General features: G+C 33.7%; 1 protein-coding gene across 1 annotated transcript in view; it reads left to right on the top strand.

Moving 5' to 3' along the window:
- WDR27 (WD repeat domain 27) overlaps positions 1-20,515 on the top strand; it is an 83,727-nt gene that overhangs the window by 17,459 nt on the left and 45,753 nt on the right. Inside the window, exons 12-20 of the mRNA XM_074144663.1 lie at positions 408-484; positions 2,098-2,176; positions 2,714-2,785; positions 4,961-5,064; positions 7,936-8,025; positions 11,684-11,805; positions 12,397-12,530; positions 18,695-18,792; positions 19,091-19,212. Of these exons, the coding sequence (XP_074000764.1) occupies positions 408-484; positions 2,098-2,176; positions 2,714-2,785; positions 4,961-5,064; positions 7,936-8,025; positions 11,684-11,805; positions 12,397-12,530; positions 18,695-18,792; positions 19,091-19,212 (898 nt within the window). The remainder of the gene's footprint in view (positions 1-407; positions 485-2,097; positions 2,177-2,713; positions 2,786-4,960; positions 5,065-7,935; positions 8,026-11,683; positions 11,806-12,396; positions 12,531-18,694; positions 18,793-19,090; positions 19,213-20,515) is intronic.

Genomic DNA, 20,515 nt, shown 5'->3' with positions numbered 1-20,515 from the left:
ATGAAGCATGAATTCCCCTTCATGAATCCATGCTGACTACTACTTTCTTGTCCTTCATGTGCCTGTAAATGATTTCCAGGAAACACTGACATCTTGAAGGCAATAAAAACCCTATGATATACAATGAGTGCTGATTTCAGTGCTTAGAATAAAATCATCAGTTATTATTCACAGATTTAGGATTTAACATATAAATGCAATGGCCTGTGAATCTAGTCAGGGCCAAGGCTTATCTGTGCTGCTGGGTATCTGAGCTGATAACTAATCTGATATGCCTGATTTGTATTTATGAAAATATCACTGGTATCATACATACAAATATCTAAAGAGAAATTGTGACACCTTTTCCAAATCTGATGCTGTTGTCCATTGCATTGATTGATTTTTTGCTTGGTTTTATAACTTAGGTGTTCTTTATTGACAAATTCTCCACTGTGTAAAGGTTTAAAGAAAAACTTGAAAGAACCTTCTAGTAAAACGCTTGGTAAGCATAAACCAATCTGGAAATGAATTAATAAAGTTATATTTTTAGTAACAGTAGCTTACTCACAACTGTCTGGTTGCTAATACAATCAATGTATTTATTTCTGTTTTAAATATATATTGTATTATATTTTTATTTTAGTAGGAAGAATTTTATACTTCTAGTAATATTTCATTTCCTACGTATGTATTTGTAGTGAAAATGATGGTAATACGGTATTTTCCTTCTTCTAATAAAAATCCTCTGAGAACTTTCTGGGGATTTTCAAAGAGTTAAATAGTGTAGAACATTTACATTTTTCATAAGTCATTCTTTTTCCATAGCATGCAATATGTTTTTCTGTATAATTTGTAATTTCTTTCTTTGTTAATTTTTGGTCCTGAATAGTTTTTTGGTTAATTTTATTGTCCTGAATAGTCTTTTCTCAATACCCGAAAATTTAGGAAATTAATTTTTGCCTCAATGTCCTACTGTTTTAAAAAAAAAAAAAAGTCTGACTTCCAGTTGCTGTTGAGGCACTTGTCGCTTCTTTGCTTAGCATCAGTAAAGCAAAATCTAAAAAATACCTGCAAAATAATATTTCATCATCACCTTTTCTTTAGGAAAGATATAAAAGTATTAGTAGCTGTATACATGTAGAAATAATCTATTTTTACTATATCGATGCACTTGTTAGACCTGTTAGGACGTCAAAGTATATATTTTTAGTGTTGTATGATATTTTGAGAACTCATCTGCGGTGTTGTAGCTAGAATTCCAGGCTGCTGTAGGCACCCAGCACTGATGCCTGTACTACCCTTGTTGACACCTCACATTCAGATAGATTAGGTGCTGTAAGGAAGTGCTATGGTCTGTTTTGGCAAGTGGCACTGGGAGCTTCCTAGGAAGGACTCTTTTCTGCCTCATCGCAATGTAAAGAGAAAGGATAGCTGGTGGGAGTTGAAGGAGCTTCTAACCTCAGCATAGGTAAATGTGATCAGGCGATCACTCCTAATGCACCTGAAGTTTTTTTCATGGGAATATCAACAAGATTTCCCCCTTTACACCATTTATTTAATTAGTTTGTTTCTGCTGATATGAAATGCTCTTACTTAGTTTCGGGCTAGAGGGTGCCCTTCAGGCTTCTTAGTACAGCAGTGTGAATGCAGACATTATTAATGACTTAAAACAGATAACCCTCCGAACATTTCTGTGTAGCCACCAGCCAGTTTATTAATGATCTTTAGATGCATTCCATCTTTCAAATATGAAGTGTGAATATATTGCAGCTAGTGCACATAAAGTTCAAGCATAAAATAAGGAACTACAGAACACATTTGTAAATCAATGACGAAAAAAGTTCCTCAGAACAATATTCTTGTTAATTCAAGGTTTAAAGAAGTTCCTACTCATTGATATTATTGGAGGATGGATGTTATGCAGTGTAACAGTTCATATTTCTTTCCTTTTCTCAATAATAATTATTTTAGAGTGACTGGTCATAAATGTGTTTTGTAACATAAGGAGACATCAAATATTTCTACTCTGCTAGCTTAACTAAGTGTCTATCTTAACTCTAAAAATATGTTAAAAAAAAAAAACATTTTAATGAAAATGAAATAATTTTTCTATAGGAGCGAAAAGCATGGTGAAAAATCAGCCATTGGTTTTCCATAATAAAATTAAATCATCAGGTTATACATCAGCACCACAGTGAGTAGATACATTACTATTTTGTCTGTTTTATTGGTGTGTGAGATTTTGTCATATAATAGAGCCATATAGTCTCATGACTGTGAAATTAATGACCCATGAAAAACAGATATAATGTTATCAAAGAAAATAATTTTTAAAATATGTTGTAAAACAAAATTTTCAGAGCTTCTGGTGAGTGTTCAACTTCTTTTCAAAATCTATATTAGGCATCCTGTCTCTTTCATAAGATTAAACTCTTTTTGTTTCTTCAGCTTGCAGAAAGAAATGTCTGAGAACTTTATAGGAATGGTTTTTGACCTTCAGAATGCATTATCCAACAAATAACTCACAGAAAGCAACACTTAGGTGCAAAGTCGGGCATTAGATCGTTAGAAAGTTATCTTGTCGTCCATGTGAACATTATCTTGCCTACTGACATTACTAGTAGGCATAAATAGTAAGAAGGAAGCAGGATTGGTTTTTGTTTGAAATAAACTATTTCTGTTATGAAACATTTAATGTTACGTATAGAAGAGTCTGTGTTCTTTCTTGTAGAATGACCATGTTTTCTCCAAATAATAACCTGAAGAAAAGTGAGGTATCAAAGTGGAAGACCACTTGTAGACGGTAGGTAATCTAGCGACTCTATTAGAGGAGGAACAAATTAAAATGAAGATAAATACAGTTCTATTGGAAATGTGGTTTGTAACTGCTTCTCTCATTGGAACTTTTTAGTTAGGAGTATAACTGGAACTAAAAGGCTTTGTAAATTTGCTATAAAATGACTCTAGCAAGTGATTCAGATTATCAGGCTATCAATTAAATTTGAGTAAGTCTTACATGTAAAAGAAAATATACACGTCTATTTTCTTACATTTTTGTTGCTAGAAAGAAGAACAGGTGCTAAATATGGTTGGAAGCGTAGTCCCAACATGTTCTTAAACTGGAATTCAAGTCACAAAAGTAACTGAATGTGGCACAGGGAGACTTAGTTATTTCAGATCATGTGCCTCATTCACCCCTAAAATCATGTTATCTTAAGCTAATGCAAGCTTACTCTGATGAGTTTAGACAGAACATACATAATGGTTGAAGTTTACCAGTGGATTCATCATCACTGTGGACATAAAGAATTAATAGCTTTTTAGAGCTGGCACTTTCATCTTAATTGGTGCAGTATGTTAGATGGGGACATGACACGTGTTTTCTCTTTAGTATTATATAGAGTCTTTGTTCCATATAGTACAAATATAAAAGTAAAGAATTATTAATGTCATCATTTTTCTCTTTTAAAAAAATTTTTTCTTAAATACTTAATAGCTCAAGACTAAATTTCTGTAATCCTTGCACACATAGGTAAGCCAATCATGGACTCATAGAATGGTTGGAGTTGGAAGGGACCTTAAAGATCATTGAATTCCAACCCTACTGCCATGGGCAGAGGCACCTCCCACTAGACCAGGTTGCTCAAAGCCCCATCCAGCCTGGCCTTGAACACTTCCAGCGATGGGGCATCCACATCTTCCCTGGGCAACCTGTTCCAGTGTCTCACCAATCTCACAGTAAAGAATTTCTTCCTAGTATCTGATCTAAATCTCCCCTTTTTCAGTTTAAAACATTACCCCTCATCCTATCGATACACTCCCTGATAAAACAGTCCCTCCCCATCTTTCCTGTACGCTCCCTTCAGGTACTGGAAGGCCGTTATAAGGTCTCCCTGGAGCCTTCTCTTCTCCAGGCTGAACAACCCCAGCTCTCTCAGTCTGTCTTCATAGGAGAGGTACTCCAGCCCTCTGATCATCTTCGTGGCCCTCTGCTGGACCCATTCCAACAGGTCCATGTCCTTCCTGTGTTGAGGGCCCCAGAGCTGGACACAGTACTCCAGGTGGGGTCTCACAAGAGCAGAGTAGAGGGGGAGAATCACCTCCCTTGGCCTGCTGGCCACGCTTCGCTTGATGCAGCCAAGGATACAGTCGGCTTTCTGGGCTGCCAGCGCATATTGCAGGCTCATGTCAAGGTTCTCATCCATGAACACTCCCAAGTCTTTATCCTTAGTGCTGCTCTCTAGCCTTTCTCCACCCAACCTGTATTTGTGCCTGGGATTGCCATGTCCCAGGTGCAGCACCTTGCATTTGGCTTGGTTGAACTTCATGGGGTTTGCATGGGCCCACCTCTCAAGCCTGTCCAGGTCCCTCTGGATGGCATCCCTTCCCTCCAGTGTGTCGACTGCTCCCCACAGCTTGGTGTTGTCAGCACACTTGCTGAGGGTGCACTCTATCCCACTGTCTGTGTCTCTGACAAAGATGCTAAACAGCACGGTGGGCACTTCAGATAATTTCCAGATTTGCTTGCGCTATTTTATGATAGGTTGATCTACTTAGTACTTTAAGTTTTGTGGGGGTGTTTTTTAGTATCTTGTTGAATAGATAATCAATGTAAGTCTTATTTTTACATATGGAGATATTTTTGATATTCTATTTTGCCACAACAAGGTAAAATTTGCATTCTTTAAATACTTTTATAAGGTAGGTATGCAACTTAACTTTCATTTTATGTACAAGTCCATACTAACTCTTGATGTCATGAATTCATAACAGCTGGTGATAGGAGTAATTTAAGTACAACAATTTAAAATTCATTCTGCCTCTTACCTTGGATTTAACATAAGTTTTACAGGAAATATTTATGTAAAAATTTTAGGATAGCTCCCAAAGCACATGTATTTCATAATTGAAATGAAAATGTACTGGGCTTAGATATCTTAATATTTTTCCTCTCTTTCTCTTTTTTCCTTCTTTGAAGTAAAAATAAAGAATATCCATTGGAAAGTTATCCTCCAATCAAATATGAGAAAGAGATATCTGTTACTTCTAAACCAACTCGAATTTGTTGCATTCAGTATTCTGGTATGTACAGGCTTTATAAAATGTACAGTTGTGTCAGTGTGCAGAAAGAAAAATCAACTTTATGTGACATGCTTTATTAAGACTGTGGATTTACTAGGTAAATTCCCAGAAATCTTTCTGGCAATATCATGTACTGTTTGATCACAATTTTTTGGTTTGCAAGCTGTTAACATGTATGCAAAAGGATTTTAATTTTTCTCTGATTTTACATTATGTTTCCTTTTGGATTTATCTTATGACTTTCCCACTACAACTTGAAAATTAGTAGTCCAACAAATTCGTTCACCAAGGAATTTATTTTTCGAGACATTTAGTGTCATTAGGGTATATCAAAAGCTGAAGTTCTGTTTAAAAAGAATCAGAATACTCCTATTTCTTATGTAAAGATTATTCAGTTTTTATATATTAAAATATATAGAAAAGAATTCTTCCACACAGTCCAAAGAAGGGTATTTTTCTTAACTGCTTTGGAGAAGTTAGTCTTGTAATAGGTTTAGTAATTTCCAATATATAAATATTATACAGAAACTACTTCTTAGATTAGCAATTAAATGTATTACCAAGTATATAATTATGTCAGTGTACACTCTGCAAACCACAATACTTTCAAATTATTTAAAAATGTGTGTTTTTATAAATATTTTGATAAGAGCAACTTTCATCTTCAAGAAATAAAAGGAATTAGATACAATCAGTAACTTTTCTAAAATATATTCCAACCATCTCTTCCGTCCTAGAGAAGGGGAAGAAATTATTTTTACGGCTCCTGAAAGAAACTGGTTTCAGAGAGATTATTTCAAGGAATGTTATATGTGCTTAAAACTAAAAGTTCTTTTTTAGCAAAGACAAGCATTGCTACAGTTTTGATAATACATTTTAAGTATAAACCTTCTCTTACTTTTGGGAAGGAACTTTTTTCTCTGTTTCTATCTTTGTCTCTAGCACACACAGGCTTAAGCAATCACAGTTTAGCAAAACAAGGTTTAGCAAAACTCACAGAGTTGTTTTTTTTTTCTTGGAGTAAAAAAGTCGTATTATTGTAAGCTTGTAAAGGGTGTTCCGTTACTGTTGTAGTCTGTATTGACAAGATAGTCCTAGCTTTACAACATATTTTCTGTTGCAAATTTGCAACTTGGAATTGCAGCTTGGAATAGTCTTACAAGTGGTCTTTGTAAAGTATGAATCACAATAATTATTGTGTGCATCTTTAAAAATAGTAGAAAGAAAATTAAGTAGAGAAATTAAGTAAAACTTAAGAGGTTATAAAGTTGCACTACTGAGTTAATGCAAACCTTAGATTTATTAAATATCCTTTTGCAGTATTGGAGGTGTTACATATTATAACTTGTGACTCAGTTAGAAAACAATTTTTTTCAAGATTTGAGAAGATGTTCCATTAAACAAGCCTCCAAATTTCTATGTAAAATTATTTTCTCTCATTCTGTACACACAAGAAGGTTTATATATTGTTAATTATGTATGTATGACTTTATATCACTTACCTGACATACTTACCAATTAGCTCTCATGCTAAATACATACTGTCAAAGCTTTAGAAAAAGCGGGGAAAATCCACAGAAGAGCACCACCCCTTAGCTCAAAGACTTTGTCCCTTTGAGTTTATGGGGCATGCGTTTTTTGGAATATTATATCCAGGACTACTTATCTATTTTTGTGATGAAAATATTTAACAGCATTATTTAGTATGTGCAATTACTAGTACTTGGAGATAAAGTCAACTGAAATATTGCTTATCAGATATAATGAAAAAAATTTTCATAAAGTAGTTCTCTTTCAGTTTATTATACTGGTGCATTTAATAACTGGTAACAGAAAAAAAGATTCTGGAATGTCTCTTCTCAGCATATACGTCTACCCCATTGTGTGTCTGATTTAAAAGTAACTTTTAGTAGATGACTCTCAGAGATTACAAATATGGATCTCTTATCTGTTTATATTGCCATAATGTGGGAAAAAAACATGTTGTGGAACATAGTGTTCTGAACCTGCAATGTAGATGGTGCTTGGACAGTAGATAGCAGTGTGTAAAGTTGGTGAAGTCAAGCATGACTTTTATTCCCTCTCCCTTTGTAAAGATGCTCAGGAGATGTATGAGAAGGATGTTCAGTTGGTAACTTTTTAAAAATACTTTTCACAGTGAACCTAGTAGCATTGATTTGAATTCTGCACTTCACTTCCTTACTTTATCTCACCGCCATCCTCTCTTGCTTCACTGTATCTTATTTTTTCCCATCTGTTCATTTATTTGCTCTACATTATTTTAATTGTTTCAGGAGAAGTTTTTGAGCAAACAGATTTCACAAATCACTGCCATTATGTAGGCGTTAAGGGAGTCTTTCCTGTCACTGTGTGCCCCTCACTGATTACCAATATAAATGAACAATTGGACTGAACTTGGATAGCTTTTAGGATAACTGTATGAAGGAAATTTATTATCTTTAAGAAGTGATCCAGAATGACTAATATGTACTTTTTATTCTAATATATAATAAAAGGCGATGTAGCTTTAATAAGATATAAAAAAAATAAGTGTAGGGAAATAGATTTACATGACTGCTAAAAAATTCTGCCCTTAAATTTTGTAGCACTTTTTTTTTCATGAAAAGCAAATTTCTAACTTGTGATGAATAACTGTTTTGAGAATATATTGAGACAAGAAATGAGTTGTGTAAAAATTCATACCAAATTCTGCAATATGTGTTTGCAATGTCCATACAAAATACAAACAAAATATGAATTTCTGATATGTGTTTTGTTGCAGTGACATGTATGATTTTTATGATTAAAAGAAATAGCATATTAGGTCCTTGTTCCTTTCAAATATAAGTTATTAGACACTCTTCTTTATAGGGGATGGAGAGATGCTGGCTTGCGGCCTGGCTGACAAGGCTGTACTGATATTCAACTCCAATCTGACCGATACATGTAATGTTTTTTCAGGTAAAATTATTAATTAAATTATTAAAGAAATAGTATATAATTGAGTTTAACCTAAAATAGCATAGTAATTAAAACATTCCACTTACATCACCTTCAGAAGAATGGGGGAGAGGGAATACTACTGATTCAAGTTACTTCTCTGGTGGGTTAATTTTTGTTCTGGAATTAAACTGCCTGCCACGTTTTCCCATTTCAGTTTTCTAGGACGTAAATAGTAAGGTATCATAATACATATTGCAATCTGCATTGCATATGTATATTACAATAATGAAATGGAATAAAGACAATATATTGTAATGATAATGTATGTGTATATTGCAGTAATACATTGTAACAGATTATTAGCCAAAAAATTGACTGCGATGACTTGGCAACAAACGTGTTTGGTTTGCAGCTTCAGACTTCTAAAGAGCAACTATTTAAAAAAAAAAAAAAAAAGGACAATTCCTATGGAGAAATCCATATCTGCAAAAGTGTATGCATGTGCAAACATGTGCATTACTTAACATTGTAAATGAGCCTTAAGAAAAAAGATTTCTAAATTTCTACAAGAACTATCTGTTAAATTTGTAATAATAGTAAATGTTATGACTTGAAATTCATATAGCAGGACTGATTTACTGTGAAAGTTCATAATGGAAGATGACTGGTTTAGGTTTCTATGCTAATTCAACATTCAGAGCTCCCTAAAATACTGCAGTGCTCTGCAAATGCAGGCTAATTTACTATGATAAGAAAAGTGACCTGCAACAAACTTCATGGTACTACAGAAAAGATTTTTGTGGTGCCAGTAGTTAAGCTGTAAAGTACTAGTTCTTTGTCTTGCTTTAAATTTTTTTTTTATTTATTACTAAATTGTTCTTCTGACAGTTGGCTTTGTTCTACTAGGTTTTCTTAGGTTTTGCACTACTATCCAATTTATTTCATTGATACCTTTCATTCTTTATTCTATGTCTTTTTTTATGATGCACAGTCTGAAAAGAAGTGTAAACCACATTCTAGTTCAGGCTCTTCAGGCAGCATAAGAATTCAACCTGTGCATGTAGTTTTTTTCAAAAGCAACGTAAGTGTGAAATTGTCAGATACTGTACGGTAGGCAAGTAGGAACCACAAACCATCAGTTACCTGCTTATTTCATTCATGTAGTTCTGTACAGTTCAGATTATTATGAAATCACCTATTTATTTTCTGCTTTAGATGCCTTTGGTTTTGAAGTGTCGTAATACATGTATTTTCTTTTCATTAAAACCCATAAGAGCAAATGCATTGCTCTTATTCAGAGCTGCAATCAGTGGTAACGTCAAACTTTCCCTTTCCAAGAAATGGCAGATATCCCTCCTACTAAAAAATTTCTATTTCAAGGCAGCATTGACATCTGAATATAGCTGATTATCAAAAATCACGTTTTTATAATGCACCATATAACAACAGCTATTTTGCTATAAGCCTAATTTATTTGGTTTTGTTCCCTGAAGTGCTCGGTTACAGTTTTAAGTAGTTCTGCATTCCTCTTCAGTGTTGGCTTTTCAGGTGTCTGTGTCCTGTAGCGAAGTCTAGGTAATACTGGCCACGTTTAAAAGAGTTACAGCCAGCAGGGCCTTTTTGAAGAAGTATTTTTCAAAACCAACTGCTGTCCTTCTCAATGTGCTTCAAGACCGGGGAACCCTGAGTAACGCCTGTTTTGAAGCTTACTGGCCTCTTGCAAGCCAGCTGGCTTCTCCTTCACTGTGCTTTGGGATTGGGGGACCTGGAATACAGAGATTCTTAAGCTTTTTGTATGGCTCTTCCAATTTTCCAGACCTCAGATTTTCCTAAAGTTTCTCATGTTCCTTAACACTTTGGAAAACTGTTTTGTGTATTCTGGTAAGTTGTTTTTGTTTTTCTTTAATGCAGATCATTCAAGGATTCCAAATGGTATTACAAAACCAAAGCCTGCAAATAAATCTTTGTGCTGAGAATGAAATAAGTATAGTATTTACATATATACTTATCCAGTACCTGTGCAATTTTATGGTGAAAATTCTACAGGTCTTCAGTAGCTGAGAATTAAAATATCTTGTTTAGAAGCCTTTTTATAGATATATGTTATCATAGATCTTAATTGCTGAGATAAATTGATTAGCCTTTCTGTAATTTAAAGCAATCAATTTTTTTAATATAAAATGTCAGTTGACTAAAGAGAAAATGTGCACAAGAGGGCAGCATAAGAACTTTAAATCTTTTAAGTCTAGGTGAAATTAATCAGACTTCATCTGGACAAATTAAAATAATATGGGCCAAAGTTTGTTAATTTTGTTTAACATATTTTGTTCTTTTTTGACCTTTTGATCAGCTTCAATATAATTTTAGATCAAATTAATAATTTTAGCTTCTGAATGATGTTTCTGGCTTTTGAAGTTCTTTCTTTGTAATTTTCCAATCTTGTTTTCGACTGTGTGACACCAAACTGGAAAGTCTGTTTCTATTAACTGGAGATTATAATACTTTAAACTATGATTTTTAAACAGGCAGTTACATTTTTTTTTAATCTAATGAGGCAGTCCTGCAGAAACTGTTGTAGTGGCAGGTTCATTGTGTTTTTATAAAACCAGCTAGCTCAGTAATAAAAGCCCAATGAATAAAATAAAGTATTGCAACTATTTGCAAGATAAGTGGTTTCCCGATCATGTTTGATGTAAAATTTCATTCTAATACAATACGCAGATTTGTTCAAGTAATACTGTAGCTTTTCTTAAATTGAATTTCAAGGATGTTTCTTGAAAATGTTCTTCTAATAACTTTAAAAAATTAGAGTCAGAATTATCATTATCTAATGAATTAGATTGGTAATTCTTTTTTAACTGCTTATATTTTGTGTTTTAAAACACTGAACTTTGACAAAGTAAAAGTCAGGTGCTCTGTTGCTGAGACTTCTACAATAAGTACTAGTTTGCCATAGCTGTGGTGAGTTCCTTTACTGCTTTATGTGTTAAAATCCTTCTCGATGTTGCTAGCCTTACCTTCCTTCCTTTTAAAGCAGCATCTCATCAATTACATTGTCTTCTTCTAGAAATATATGTCACTTTGCAGCTCTGTAAAATCAGTTTCTAAGCACTTGAAGTTAAGCATTCAAAATGAAGTTCATATGAAGCCTGATTCAGATCTTGAAGGCCTTCGATGCTAGAGTAACCATCCTTAGCTTGTTTGTTTGTTATATATTTGTTTAGAACTATTTAATAGTTCTAGTTGAGTTGAATCTGAATTGCAGAAAGCTGAAGAAAATCTGGATTTTATCCTTTTAGAGTCTGAATGTCTGTAAAAGATACATGTGTCTTGTATATTTGTTATAACATTTTCATACAAACTCCCTTACAACAATGGAGGCAATGTCATACAAATGCCTATGAGATTTCAGGTAGCATAACTTGGTATTTCTCTGACCTTATTTAATTTTGTGAATCTTGATTATTAATGGGAGACATTTTTCCATAGTTTTTGGTGGAAGAAAAAAATCAATAACTGGTTTACTGTTACCGGTTTTAATCCAACAATTTGAAGCCTCTATTTAAAATTTACTTTAATATTCTGTATAATTATATTAAAACAATACGATTAACTCTAGGAAATGTATAAATGCAAGAAATGAGCTTTATGATATTTCCATTGTAATTTTTATTAGATCATGATGGTGCAATTAACTCTGTTGGCTGGAGTCATAACAAGAAGTGGTTAGTTTCTGCATCAGAAGACAGAACTTTAAGGGTCTGGTCAGTCTGCAAGAATGAACCTGTCCTAATTCTGGTAATTAGAAACTCCTGTCAGTTGGGTTCACAGGGGAAACTGTTTTGCACTTTCATCTACTTCTATTTTAACAGCTCTGTAGAAGGAACATACAGCCTGATTTTCAAAGCTACTGAGTGGTGATTCACACCGATACTATGATCTGGGTGATCTCCATTGACTTCAAATTAGGCTATCATGACAATTTATGAAAAGAAAAAACCCAATCTTGATAGACAAAACTAGTGGGCATTTCTGAAAGTTTTGGATTTATTGTCTGTTCTGTATATTCTATTTTCATTGGCTCATCTCTGCTTGACTTTATAGTCTACTCCCAAATTCAAAATGGAAGCTTAGAGTATGAAGATAGATTTTTATTAGATTTAATTGACTACAGATACTATTAACTTCGCTGCCAACTACTTTAAGTAGAACTAAAACTTTATTTTGAGATTAATAGATGTCAAAAACAGGAAGGGCCACTACAGAGCAGATTAACCTCCTGGGATATGGTCAAGATAGCAGTGAGACTAGGCCTTAATACCAGGAATCTCAGACAAAAATTATTCAGCATTTTAGAATCCATTCTTAAAAATTTACTTTGCATTTTAGGGCAAAGAGAAGTTCCATAAGACTGTACGCTTTGCACAATTTTATTTTATGGATGCATTTATATTGCTGTGTTGTGGAGCTGAATTTCATCTATTAAGTTTCCATCTCGGCACAACCAAGGATGACCTCAAAAGGTGAATAAAATTTGTCATTAACCGTCCAGTGAAAGTACTTCTAATGTTTGATCTGGGATTTTCTGGGGGGTGAGGTGGTGTGGGGTGGAGGGCAAGATTGTTGCAGAAGAAAAAAGTTGAACAAATAGTAAAAGCTAGTTGTAAAAAATATCTTTGTTCTGGCATCATAGAGAAAAAAAAAGAAATGTCAAATAATTTTTTATAGTGCATACCTTATCTAGCAAATAGAGTTTTACTGTTACTGTTTGGAACCTTATGAGCTTTATGCTCTACCTGTTCACATCTTAGTGTGCATTAATGTCTTCAGTTATATTGGAGAAGCTATTGCGATTCTTTCTCTTGTGGGATTATTTCTATATATTTTTTCTTTCAGAGACTCCAACATGCTATGAGTGTTTTCTTCCTTCTCTGGCGAATGGAAGTAGATCACTTTCATAATTGTCACTGACTTTCCAATTGTTGTATTTTATCTAATTACTTTTTTATTATCCTATTTTGTCCCTATGTTTCTTCATTGTTAGGCATCCCTCTTTCTGACTTGGAATAAATTATTTTATTAAGTGTCTGATATACCTTTTCTGTTCTTTTAGTTTATAATTGGAGCTCAAACTATCCTTGTATCCTTTTACTAAGTTTCTTGCTCTTCATTTGCTTTTGCTGGTTTTCAGCCGTATTTGTGTATATAAGACTTTATTGTATTCAAATATATATATACATGCACGTATATATGTATATGTTTAGACAAAATAGCTTTTTAAAAAGCTTTGAATATATATTTTTCTTTGTCTGGTATTATGACTTTATATTTTTAGTTAATTTCCCAGCATTTCTTTCTTTTACGGAACACTACATCCTCCCTTTTGTTTCTCACAGCTCTTACATTCTGCCTTCTGAGTCAAATTTGGAAGAATGCATGTATAGAACTGATTCAAGAAGATACTAGATCTAACCCCAAAGCATGTTTTATACCTTTAATTAGAAGGGCGTCTTAATGCAGTCTGGCTAACTGATAGATTGCTACTGCATTTCAGAGGTGAAAACAGTACAATGAGAAATCATATCATTGTTTCTCTGTGCAGAGTTTTCAAAGAACTGCCAATAAGTATTAATTAACTGAGCATGACAGCAACTTAATTAAATGGTTAAATATTGATTCAATTTTGAAGGTGAAACTAAGAAGTGGAAATAAAAATAATTTTATATTCCTTATTGCCTTATTTAAATATATCCTTATTTACCAATGCCATAGAGGAGATTAATTGCAGTTCTGGAATACAGATCTTCTGACTTCTACGATTAATCTCAAAATGATTCACAACATAAACAAATTTCTTTACCTTCTCCAAAATTACTAACTATTGAATTTCCATCCTCATCAGCAGTTGTGCATGCTGATATGAAGTGTAACTATTTTCTTCTCAGTTTATCTTTTTAAATTGTTAATTACTTTTAAGTCACATAAGAATTTGAGTAGAACAAAACATCTATGAGTTGTTACCTCATTTTATGGTTTTATGTATTGTTTTAAAGATCAGAATGAGAAATTTCAAAGGAATTTAGAAAGGATAAAATTGTGTTCCAGTAACAGAAACAATGCCTTCTAAAGCCATTATATTTATAACTGGTTGTAGTAATTATACATACAGTAAGGGAAGTAATGATAAAATATCTACTCTGATGAAATGAGAAATTATACCAGCATATATTATAGATGGATAAAGCAAAGGTCATGGTAAGTGTGTTTAAAATTTAGCATGCTAATGATACATAGGAGAGCGTTCATTTCAGGTACTTCTGGAAAGTCAATGTTTAACTTCTTAAGTAAATGGGCTGCACAGACCTGATTCAGCAGCTTGGCTCCTTTGCGAATGGAAACTAGATGAGAAGTACATAAGTCATAACAACATTCTAACAGCAACCATCTCTAAATGCTTTTAATTTTCCTGTCCTTATCTTTTCTTATGCCTAAGATTCATTACATAGGGTCAGTGAATGACATTCACCCTCCTCTGTAACGTAAGAGAATATTTTTCAGAAGATGAAGTGATTCTTTTAATGTAATTGATTTTCTTATTTTACTGAACTCCAGGCTTTGTCTGGAAATGTATAATGGCACTACTGTTTGAAGATTAATTTTTACAGTGCATATAAAAATGTTTTTAATAGCCTGAAACCTTATGATCTGTTATACTGATGATGTTTGTGGTCAGTCACTTAGTTTTGACTTTGTCATGTGCAGCCATTTTCCTTGAAATGTGAAATGTCGGATATGCATCAAGCTGGTTTTGGAGGTTTGGAAGGTTTTCTTAGGTGCTTATTCATCTTCCGGTTTTAACACAGTAACATACTTCCATTTATTGAAGTTTTTTGTCTGTCATCAATTTTTATTTTTTTTTTTTACTTTATCTGGGTGTTCTGAAAAATGCTTTTAGCAAAGGACTTAAAATCTTCTGTGAAGTAGACACATCAGTCTTTGCAATCTTTGCAGGAGGTGTTTGTACCTTAGAATTTGGTTTTATATTTTATTTCTGAAGATATACCATTCTCCTGAAAAGAACTATATACTGTGTAAATGTATTCCCCCAAAATTATTACATCCCCACATCTTATCCCAAGATATATAAGATATCGCAAGATATATCTCAAGTATGTGGGATATAAGAGATTAGTCATTTACACTGTTGTTGAAATTCTAATAATTGAAGGCAATAAAGGAGGACAGAATTGTAGTTTTGAGTATATCAACACAAAAGTGATTTTATTTGGGTACCTGATCCCTGGGATTGTCAGCTGAGATTATGTGCTGTGCATAGAATTAGAGACCTGGAAAAAATATAGTAAGAAGATACCGTTCATCTATTTCTTTGCCTCCATCACAAGCTTTTCTGTGTCTTGAGGAGGTGCTGGTCTAATTTAGACAAATTTTAGGGTGCTTTTGTGCTACAATCGCCTCTCCAGTTGACTTGTGAGATGAAATTTTGCCTATATTCACTTCACACTCTTGGTCTTCAGCTACGCAGCATTTTCTAGTGCTTGTAGTGTTTTGTAATAGCTGAAAACAACTTCACAGCTGTCTGTGACAATGTGTTCCTATTGGAGACCCTGCAAGAAAGGAATTATCTTAGCTAATGGCAGACCATCAAATTTATCTGTGGAAAGTGGTCAGATCTGAGATAGAATTCTTGATCTAGTTTTATATAATTTTGTTTTCAGAACTTCCTTCTGATGGGAAAATAAAAATCTTTTTTCTTTCATTTTGAAGATTTCTTATCTTATTTATTATCTTTTTTTTTTACTTACAAGGTAACCTTTGTTATATTCACAGAAATCTATTGATTTTCTGCAGACAAAAGCACAGTTATTTTGTTAAATGCACCTTCTTACTGATAAGTCATAATATTTTTCAACAACCTAGAAACCTTTTTCTTTCTGTGCTTGCCACACCTTTATCTTGATAAACATTACAACACCTTCTGACCTTTGCTAGATTAATTCCTCTGAGCAATTCCTCAGCAAGCCATTTGTAAGATATATAACAATCTTTTCTGTAGGAAACAGGAAATTATTTTAACTTAATATGTAGATTGTGCACTTTTGCTTATGTTTTAACACAGATTTTTATTCTCAAATCTGTTCTTATAAATTACAAGTGAGTGGCATTTAAGCTTTTATCTTGTGTCTGTTTGAATTATGTAATACCATTCTTTGACAATCTGATTACCTACCTTCTGGGTTGCCTGTTACTTCTTAGTTTATGGAGGTTTTATTAAAGCAATAAAAAGGTAACCCAAATTGCTATATAAACTTTAATCTCTAAAAGCCAAGAACTAATGTACAGTCTCCAGCTGAGTGTGTCTGTAATGCCTGGTTGAATTTTAGTTGACTTGCACTTGGACTTGAACATGTATAGGACATGTGGCAAATGCATTGTGTCCAAAAAATATAAGGTCTTAAATATACTAAAATTCCCCCCCCCCCCTTTTTTATTTTTTTATTTTTTTTTCCTAATGGGTACTCTTGTTCTATTTTTTCCCCCTCTGTTACTTTGGTTCAGTTTTTCCTAACTTGTATTTGATGAATTTCAGCTTACTGTTGGTTGAAGATTTGCTTTCTAGGTGAAATTCTATCTGGGTAATACCCTGTCAGGTGTTTATCTATGTAGCAGACTGCAGTGCAGAAGAGAGATACTTCAACTAACTCAAAACAATTGTTCTTGCATTTGGGAGCAGTCTGTTTCATTAAGTCTCTTTCAGTAGGGTAAACTAGACCAGAGAAAGCTTCATGCTGCCATCATTAGACTGTTCCTATTATCTTAGTCAGCTTATATAAAGTTAAATAAAAAATTAAAGTTAAAATTACCCAAAAATGGAGATAAATTAGTTGTTCCTGAAATCTAGAACAATTTATTTTTCTAGTTTACTTGAATAAAATACTTCTGGAAACCACAAAAGTTTCTTGGATTAAATTGCAAAACACTATATTTTACCTTCTGTTTCTCCATCACTGCTGCGGTAGCTCTAATGTCTACCTGGAAAATCTCAGCAGATCTTTGTTTGAAAGTGACAAAGAAAGGCAAAACCAAATCATTAACCATTTTTCTTTTGAACTGATCCAGCTGATAAATGTATTGCTTTTATCAAATGATCTGTTTTGAAAACTTTTAATGGTGTTGGAAAGAAACTAAATATTCCTACAAGTGTGTTACACTTGTGGATTGTGTTACACTTGTGGACTTCTGTATTGTCTTTAAACAGACATGCTAAAATGAGAGTTTAAAACCTACAGTTACATTGGAATTATTTTACTGAATAAAAGTGTCTGCATTTAGAATGTAATGTAGAAATTTTGAGTTGTTGCGGTGTGTTGACCTTTGCTGGCAGCTAAGCCCCACACAGTTGCTCACTCACTCTCCCCTAGTGGGATCCTCCAGTGGGATGGGGGTGAGAATTGGAAGGGAAAAGTGAGGAAAACTCATGGGATGAGATAAAGACTGTTTAATAAGTGAAGAAAAAAGAAAAAAAAACCAAAGTGATGCAAAAGTAATCACTCACTAGCTTCCACCAGCAGACCAATGCCCATCCAGTCTCTGTGCAATGGCTTCTTTCAAAAAATTCTTCCCAACAGTTTTATTGCTGAGATCTGGCATTATACAATATGAAATATCTCTTTGGATAATTCATGGAAGTGGTCATGGCTATGTCCCCATCTGACATCTTGCACTCCCCCAGCCTACTCACTCTGGGGCACAGTGAGAAACACAGGATACCTTAATGCTTGGCCGACCCTGTTCAGCAATTACAGATAGATAAGCAGATAAGATAAAACCTTGGTGTGACCATCAACACTGTTTTGGTCACAAATGTAAAACAGCACCATACAAGTACAGTTATTAACAACTCTGTTTATATTCCTTAGGTGACTTCTATCAAAATCATATTCTTCTTGCCAAACATACCCATATCCATGGAGGAATGTTTTCTGTTGACTTTGGTGGATTTAAGATCAGATCCATATTGTCTGTGCTGATACATTTCAGTAAATAGAAAGATCTAGTCAGACTGAATCACAACACAGTTTTGCACTGTGTGATATAAATAAGTCTGAAGTATTTTTAGAGGACTTGACATGTCTGCAACATCTGCATGGAGCTGGCAGATATCCCACAGGACCTTGAGGAGTCCAGTGTGTGTTGGGAAGCTAAATTTCTTTGACAGTGTGTGATCAGCCCCTTGTTCTGTTCCCATCTAAGTAGAAATTATTCTTTCCTCACTAGTTTCTCCTCATTTTCTTTCTTATTGCCTCTATAATCAGCGCATGAAGTGCTATACTGAAACTCGTGGTATTTCTGTTTTTTGATCATAGGTACTTGACAGATTATTTTTTTTTTTCCGCTTCAACATTTTCAATATACATACAGGATTATTTTAGTGTTTCATTTGATGGAAGATCTATCTTGCAAATACCATTTTTCTTTTCATCCAAATGAGTTTTGTTACCAAGTTTTTTAATAGAGTTCAACAACAAGTCAAAAGGTCTATGGCTTTAATTTTTAATAGTGAAAGAATGCACTTTGGTTTGCTTTGTAATTCCAATGGGAATTTACTGGTGGCCACAAATCATAATTTATTTAATTAACACTAGCATTCATTTGATATTTTTTGTAGGTACAAACAGAGAAGTGTTTGCAAATTGGTACAGAAATTTCCCATGGCTTCAACAATGGAGATTACCAGCCTTTCAGCAGTAAATGATTTCTACTCTCGTATCCTTTGTATTTCTTATTTTCTTTGGAATTAAGGACATGAAAATAACTTTGTTTAAAGTAATTAGCGTTTGATTCTTTACTACTTTTTTTTTTTTTTTTTTTTTCCAATTAGAGTAAAAATGCTGTATTTTTTGTGATATTGAACTTCAGCCTTGGACATAAACTTTTTAGGACTGTAAGATTTTTAGTGCTGCTCATTGAGCACTAAATACAACAGAGTCTTGATGTCTTTTTATCCATCTATATGCTTTTGTTTCATTAGATCAGTTTAACTTTAACACAGAGAACTGTAAAGATATTGTACTTACAGCTGGCAGCAACCGAGCATTGGAAGTTTTTGACCTCAACGCAGGCTGCAGCGCAGCAGTGATACCAGAAGCTCATACTAGATCAGTCTATCAGATCTGCCAAAATAAGGTATATGCGTTATTGAATTTTATTTGTTGTGCCACTACAGCTCCATCAATAAAGAAATTGAAGGCTAAAAATGTAACTGATAGTAATTGATAGAGTTATTTATATGTTGGGAAGAATGGGTGAAGTCGTAAGTCTGTGGGATAAAGGTACCCAGAATCTCATTTGTTCTCTAGGGGGAAGCAGGGAGCAGTGAGAATGACTGAACAAGCTTGCGATTAGGGAAGTGTATATTACCCTTTGTCTTACTTGTGCCAGACTGTAATACTGTAGTTCAGCAGGAACTTTTCCTTATGTAACTGTTCTCTAAAGTTCAATCTGTTCATCTGATTTATTCTGAAACTTCAGATACAGCAACGAAAAAAATAAGTTGCTCAGTACTGCAGTAGAATAAATGACTTAAACCCCCTCATCCCTGATCTTTTTTTTTACCTGAAGATTGATTTGGTTTTTTTGGGATCTTATGATACTGTACATGCTGGAATGCCCACTATTAGGTTTGGTTCAGTATGGTTCTTCATTTCCAGTTGTAAAGTCCTTGCTTCTGTGGGTTTAAAACAATTCCTTTTGTATAACTCTTTGTGAGTTTTCCTGAGAGATGTGATCTGGTAAAACACTTAAAATTGTGCAAACTATTTCAGTACCATTTGTAACACCTATATGCTTAAAGTTCTGGCTTTTCTTTTTGCTTGGTCAGCTTAGTGGCTTCAGGTTATTTAATCAAGAAAAACTTTAAAGCTGTGGGCAAGTATTCACTTGGGGAAAAAAACTAGAGGTATGTGGTATAGCAAAGAAAATTGATCATTTTTTGGGAAAATTATAGATCAAGGTTCCCATTTTTTCAGTTATATAAAATTAATATTGTAGATAAGTCAATAGGAAAATTACACATCAGCTATTTTGTTATGGTTCTATAGTTTAAAGCTGTTAGAGTAAATATAACTCACTGCATTTGCATTAAGATAATATGCTTAAATATTTTATAGATTTATAAAAATATGCATAATACCGTGTGCAAATTACATCCTGTTTAAACTGTGAAACACATTAGAATCTAAAGTTAGCTAGTGATGAGGGGTAGTGCAGTAGAAACAAATCTGTGGAATGGAACAGTTGATGCTGCAGATCCAGTGCCTACACAATCAAATTTATGAAGGCTTTCCTTTGGACTAGTCCTAGTCTCGTCTTGTGGGCTGAATGCTCATTAGTGATTACAGTGTGTATATTCTTTAAGTGCATTTTCTAGTTTAGATTCATGCAAATCAGTTCCCATGTTCCAAGACTGCTTTGTATTGCTACCTGGACA

This window comes from Numenius arquata, chromosome 2, assembly GCF_964106895.1.
Source record: "Numenius arquata chromosome 2, bNumArq3.hap1.1, whole genome shotgun sequence".
Classification (NCBI taxonomy): Eukaryota; Metazoa; Chordata; class Aves; order Charadriiformes; family Scolopacidae; genus Numenius; species Numenius arquata.
This window is presented reverse-complemented; position numbering and strand designations above follow the sequence as displayed.